This window comes from Triticum urartu, chromosome 7A, assembly GCF_056163025.1.
Source record: "Triticum urartu cultivar PI428250 chromosome 7A, HENAU_Tu73, whole genome shotgun sequence".
Lineage (NCBI taxonomy): Eukaryota > Viridiplantae > Streptophyta > Magnoliopsida > Poales > Poaceae > Triticum > Triticum urartu.
The window spans coordinates 352,844,371-352,850,811 of record NC_141879.1 but is presented as its reverse complement, the minus strand read 5'-3'; the positions used below and the strand labels follow the sequence as shown (position 1 = coordinate 352,850,811).

At 42.8% G+C, this 6,441-nt stretch overlaps 1 protein-coding gene across 1 annotated transcript; it reads left to right on the top strand.

The window, feature by feature from the left end:
- Positions 1 to 261: 261 nt before the first annotated feature.
- Positions 262 to 5,586, top strand: LOC125527719 (GTP-binding protein ERG). Its single transcript, XM_087535063.1, has 9 exons — positions 262 to 901; positions 2,531 to 2,620; positions 3,139 to 3,284; positions 3,392 to 3,550; positions 3,632 to 3,698; positions 4,319 to 4,426; positions 4,510 to 4,649; positions 4,854 to 4,972; positions 5,224 to 5,586. The coding sequence occupies exons 1-8, from the start codon at positions 377 to 379 to the stop codon at positions 4,951 to 4,953; spliced, it is 1,335 nt and encodes a 444-aa protein (XP_087391189.1). The 5' UTR covers positions 262 to 376; the 3' UTR covers positions 4,954 to 4,972; positions 5,224 to 5,586.
- Positions 5,587 to 6,441: the final 855 nt, after the last annotated feature.

The following is a 6,441-nucleotide window of genomic DNA, read 5'->3' as shown; positions in this document are numbered from 1 at the left end:
AAACGTTTAACGGGCTGGCCCATAGGAACACCTCGTCGATCTCCACCTGTGCGTAGCCTCAACAACTTGCCGCAACGAGCGGCAAATAGGAATTTCCGACCGGGAGCGAGCGTACGCGTTAAAATGGGCCGGCCTAGAAACGACGCACAAGGAAACACGCTTGAGGTGAGACATAAATACGTTTTGGCCCGTCAAAGTGGTGGGCGCTAAACATCCCGTTCGGCCGTCCGCTTCCCACAAATAATTCCGCCGAGGCCTAGTTACTTCAGTACCGCACGTGCGTAGACCCAGAAGCCCGCTACACACCACGAGGCTCCATTTCTCTCCTCCGCTCCCAAATCCTCCGCCGGCAGCCGCCGCCGCCCCTTCTGCCGCCATGCGCCGCATAGTCCGAGCTCTCCGGCCGCTCCAAAAGCTAACCTCTCATACCACCCAGTTTCCTCTCCCCGTCCAACGCCTCCTCTCCGCCTCTTCCTCCTCATCCTCCTCATCCTCCTCCTCCGCCGCTGCCGCCTCCTCAGACTCCGACTCCGCCGCCCACGACGCTGATTTTAACAGCGCTGACTTCTCCCTCCCACCTACGGACCCATCCCCAGCCTCCGCCGCACCCGTCCGCAACCCCCTCTCCGCGCTTTGTAAGGTCCGATTCGACCCCTCCCTCCGCGCACGCGCCGACGAGGCGCTCTTCGGGGAGAAGAATGCAGGGGTGGGAGTGGAGGACGCGGTGGAGGAAGAGCGGTCGCGGGAGGTGGCGTTCGCGCTGCTTGAGGCCGCCCTGGAGCCGCCCGACGAGGACGAGGAGGGGGGCCCCGAGGAGGTCAGGAAGGAGGACCAGATGTCGCTCTCCGTCGGGATCGTCGGTGCGCCCAACGCCGGCAAGTCGTCGCTCACCAACACTGCTGTACGTTTTCTTTCTGCCCCTTTTTTTATGTATTTGTTCATGAATATTGTCAATACTAGATCTTGTGACATGGGGGATTTTGGGGGCTCGGGGCGAAACTAAACCTCTTGTGCCCCCCTAATATAAACGTCATAATAATGATAGTCGATAACTTGATATACATGTACATGTGAAAATATTAGCAATAATTATTGTGATTTGTGTCAACTGCATATATGATGATCTATGGAGGAAATAGACAAAGAAGTGTTGTGTATCTATGACAAGACATCTTTAGCAATACAAAGCCATATTTATTTCATCTGAATAAGAAACCATGTTTTGTGTCAGGTCGTAAATAATGTATTTGAGGTACCAAAAGGCTGTAAATAGTTCTAAAAGGAATATGTATCTAAAATGTAGTGTACTTCTTGAACTAAATAATGTTAATATCGTTATTCTAAATAGCAGTGTCGAGAAATAAGATAGATGAGACAATTCATATGACTGGTATGCAAAATATTACTCCATATCCATATCTTTACAAATCTAATCAAACAGTGCTAAAGTTATGCTTATCTAGTTGCGTGAATGGAAAAAAAAATCAAGAGTTAATTACCACGTATGTGTGGTCATTGAACAGTTCATTTGAAAACTACTCGGTCAGCATCTAAAACATCTCCGTTGCTAATCTCTTTGAGATTGGCGCTACAAACATCATTATTAAGCTGCAAAAATATAACAGTTAATAATACATACCGTGGAAGACTTCGATCGGCCGGAAAAGCCCATATCTACAGACGATGTTCCGGTGCGCTGCCAGGGCCAGGCACCAAGTCTTACTGCTTGCAATCAGGGCCTCCTCCTCAAGCAAGCATCCCTAGGTCATCTATCGCGATCTGGACCGAGGTGAAGAGGTGGCGGGCGTTAGGTTTGACATGCGTGATGCTGGCTCCTGATTGGTTTTTTTCTAATCTGGATCCTGATTGATAGGTTATTCTTGTCGGATTTTTTTGAGGGTAGTAGCTATTATCACTTCGACTAGGCCCAATGACCTATTTGTTAAGTGCAGCCGTACAGGCCCAACTAGCTTGAGCCTACTCGCGATCGAGGGGAACGAGGAAGAGGATTACGAAGCGAACCGCGATTGACAGCCGCTACCTGCTGCGTAATACCTGGGACCCCCCCCCCCCCCCCCCCCCCCCCAAGGGCTGGCCCTGCATGGGGTAGTATAGGGGTAGGAACATGTCCAATCGCTTGGTACAAAGGGGAGAGATAATTTCGAAACTCATGCATAGAAGCAAACTGATAGCTTGTATAAGACCAATAAAAGCTATGTACATGTCATTCTATGGTTTGAGATGCCATTTATTACTACGTACTAGAGTAACATGAGCCATTCAAGACAAATAAAGTGTATTATGTTTTATCGTGTCATCTATCAGTTGTTGTGGAAGTCCTAGGATGACATCTGATCTGTTCAGGAATGGAACAATTGTTAATGTTGGATTGTTCACTTAATGCTCGCAGTGCTGCTAATATGATGCCTTATGGTTTAATAAGTGGTATTCAGTTTCATTATTAGTGAGAGTGAAATTACCATATAACCATAGTGATGCCTTAAGTTTCCTTGTTCATATCTGCTAACAGGTTGGCTCAAAAGTGGCTGCAGTCTCCCGCAAGACAAATACAACAACTCATGAAATTTTGGGCGTGCTGACAGAAGGGAAAACTCAGATAGTATGTTTCTATCAAGTATCTGCTTTTGCTAGTAGGGTGTTGATCTACACTTTTCAATATTTGACTTTAGCATGGCTTCTTCAGGATCTTCTCTTTGGCAAATAATTGCAATTTGAAAATGATGTGTATTATGTATGATGTCATGGAATTCTTGTACTCCCTCCGATCCATATTACTTGTCGCTCAAACGGATTAGATCTAGCACTGAAATACATCTAGATACATCTGTTTGAGCGACGAGTAATATGGATCAGAGGTACTATTTTATTTTAGCAAGTTATTTACTGCATTTAGAAATCTGGTTTCACCTGTGGTGCAAGTACATATTTTGGCTCATCCAATCTATTTTATTCTATGGAAATTAAGAAATTTATGTGTAATGTAAAGCATTAGTTGTTTTCCCATTATGATATATTAATATCAACTAATTATGACCTGCTGCCGAAAATGCCTGTCTGAACCATGTTAAAAAAAATCTTGAAGTTTGAGTTGTTTCCAGCTGATAAAATTCTCTGCAGTGCTTTTTTGATACCCCAGGTCTCATGTTAGGGCACCATGGGTTTCCTCATAGGGATGTCACCGTTCGTGTGGAGAGTGCCTGGAGCTCAGTTAACCTCTATGATTTACTAATAGTAATGTTTGATGTCAATAGGCATCTGAAAATGTAAAGTCTCACCATCTTTTCCTCTCAGGTTGACCAGCCATTTTCAGTTACAGTTTATCTCAAGGTCATGATAAGCACACTGCTTAACCATTTGTAGATTTGTGCAGGCCTGATTCCCGAGTAATAAAGTTAATCAAACGATTGGGTGCCGAGGTAAACCCAAACCAGAAACGTATATTATGCATGAATAAGGTTGACCTAGTGGATGACAAAAAAGACTTGCTGAAGGTTGCAAAGCAATTTGAAGATCTTCCTGGATTTGAGCGGTACCCCTTGGTCTGCACTATGATTTATGTTGCGTTCCTTTTTTCATATGCCTGATTAAAATTGCCTGGAATGTTTCTTAGGTACTTCATGGTTTCTGGACTAAAAGGCAAAGGAGTGAAGGACCTTGTACAATACTTGATGGACCAGGTATTGATTTATTCCCAACATTCAGTTTACCCTGCTAAATTGTCAAATAGCTGTATTTTCTTTACTTGTAAACATGTTTGTAGTGAAAAATAAGAAGATTCTGAATTTCAAGGAAGTTGGATGCTGAATTTTGTGTGTATATTAATCGTTAGATGGGTACTGTTTTGTAGATTGAAATGTCCATCTTTGTGTTATGTTTATCATCCTATGAAGGCAGCTGCTTGAGTTAGGATGAATAACTTGGCTATAATTCTTTGTAGAATTTTATAGCAGATATAAAATTTAAGACTGCTTGCATTTCTTGTTCCACCCAATCCATCAAATTGACCAATATCAGTTGCTTAATGAAATGATCTACTTTATTTGTATGTTTTGATTCTTTGTGAAGTTACTGAAAAAAAAACACTTGTTTTTCTTTGTTGCTATAAACTGAATCCAGGATCTTGTGAAACACTATGTTTGGTTGCTAAGTAATACCATTAATGATTGTTTGTGCTCTCCTTTTAGGTACTTGCCAATAGAAAAAATGAAACATGTGATGAAATCAATTTTATCACGATCAATACCCAAATATATCCCCTCTATGTAGACAGTGAGAAACTTAACCTCTTCTATGTTAGGCAGTGAGAAAACCTTGGGACGAGGAACCGGCGACAATGACTGAAGAAGTAATGAAAACCATATCATTGGAGGTTGTGCGAGAGAAGATGCTGGATCATATTCACCAAGTAATTCTTATAAATTATTCTGCTGTGAAACTTGGCGCTCCTTTAATATGTGCGCATTATTTGCTAAATATGACTTTCTACAGGAAATCCCATATGTAATTGAGCATCGGCTGATGGATTGGAAGGAGCTAAAAGACGGTTCTCTTAGGGTGGAACAACACTTTATTGCACCAAAGCAAAGCCAACGGCAGATCCTTGTTGGAAAAAATGGCTCTAAGATCGGGTAATATTCTTGTATTCAAACGTGCTTCCATGTATCAATATGACAAGCTATTTCTTTGGTGAACTGCCTTCCCTTTTCGTGTCTCCGGTTAGATGTATTGCGAGAATTATGCCTATTCAGTTCACGCCTCCAATCAAATGTATTATGACAACTAATCGTATGCATGCTTGATCCTAATGTGTTGATTTGGGATAAATATTTCAGGAGAATCGGGATTGAAGCCAATGAAGAATTGCGGTCCATATTCAAGAGAGATGTCCATCTGATGCTCCAAGTTAGAGTTGCTAAGAAGAGGAGTTCTTGAATAGATCAGCAGATCATGAGTAAGTCTCCACATTTCATTTTCTGCTAGCCCTGTTTTGTAAGTCTGTTAGCAGATTTTTAGAAATGGTAGAAAGATTCAAAAAGTGTGCAGTTAATATTCTCTCAATACTTTGCTACCGAAGTAAATAGTTTTGCAAAAACATCGTATATTTAGTTACAGAGGTACAGTAGTAATTTTCTTGGTCTCCAGAATCGTGATGTTTTGATTCTTCATCCAATTGTCTGAAGTAATATATGTTACCTTGTGCAGTTGTAGCGGCTGTATAGATAGCTGCTGGTATGAGGTCTGCTCTGCGGTGCCGGTTCAGAGATATTCGATTATGTGAGCCTGTGCTTGTGTTGGTCGTGTTCAATGATACTGTGAGGGCTTCTCCACTTGAATCAAGGACCTGTATGCCTTAGCATTCAAATATGAGTAGCGATTTCCAGTTACAAGTTTGCTCGACAATATTGAGCAGGATGTAAGCACATATAAGGACCAGTTGCAAAGAGGCGGGGTTATTGTGATTCTGTTTCAAATAAGTTGTACCTTGTGTAAAAGACAAGCTTGTAAGGCTTGTCTTTTCTTTGTTAAAACAGTTTTGCTAAGTCTCAGTCGATTGAGATTTCGTTATGTCTCAGTCGATGCTATCTTCCTTTGATATTTTATTTGGAGATTCATACAAAAAAATTATTTTAGTTTTTCCTTTTGTTCTTACATAGTATACCACTTGACTGAGACCTAGCCACACCTTTGTTAAAATCTATATCTATATCTATATCTATACCTAATATTAAAGAACAGAGTCTTTCATATTTCTTCATAAGTCATTTGTTTATATCTGTTAATTTTGTGTAAACCTCAAATATTGATGTCTGAGATCTAGAAATAGACATGTAATCTGTTTCTACAAAAGAAATCCAGAAACTCATGCTAAGGAAATAAAACCCACGTCATCTCTAAATTAGATCGATGCCTCCAGATTGGTGTTCGTTTCCATATATACCATGTACTGCAAGAAATCCAACCAGCGTGGACGACTGGTGTCGTGATCGTTCAATTGCTGTTGGCGCTCTTCTTGACAAGGCCTTCCAAATCATGGGCTCCGACAGCAGAGACTGTCGGGATGACTGCTTTCCCGCCTTACCACCGCCCGTCGGCAGCGGCCCAACCTTTGTTGTCTCATCGGTCTTACCTTGCCTCACCTGAAGTCACCCTCCCCGGGGTGTCCTTTGCCGCGGCAGCGCGCATCATGGGCGTAGTCAAGGAAATAAGTAGGCCCTTTGTCATCGCCGTCAACCCAGAGATGGTCCTAGAAAGAGGAGGCGGCCGTCGAGATCTACGAGCAGGACAACCAGACATTGCTGGGAGGCGAGGGTGAGGTGACTGGCAGTGGATCATGGCGAAGTCGACGGCAAGGAGCAGGAGAGGGAGAGCACTGTGGCGGGGAGGTGGAGGACGGAGAGGAAGAAGAAGGGAGATGAGGGA

Coding starts and splice junctions, on each gene's coding strand:
- LOC125527719 (XM_087535063.1), top strand. CDS start 377: ATGCGCCGCATAGTCCGAGCTCTCCGGCCGCTCCAAAAGCTAACCTCT. Junction 3,285..3,391: donor GTCAATAGGCATCTGAAAAT/GTAAAGTCTCAC, acceptor AGATTTGTGCAG/GCCTGATTCCCGAGTAATAA. Junction 3,551..3,631: donor GATCTTCCTGGATTTGAGCG/GTACCCCTTGGT, acceptor AATGTTTCTTAG/GTACTTCATGGTTTCTGGAC.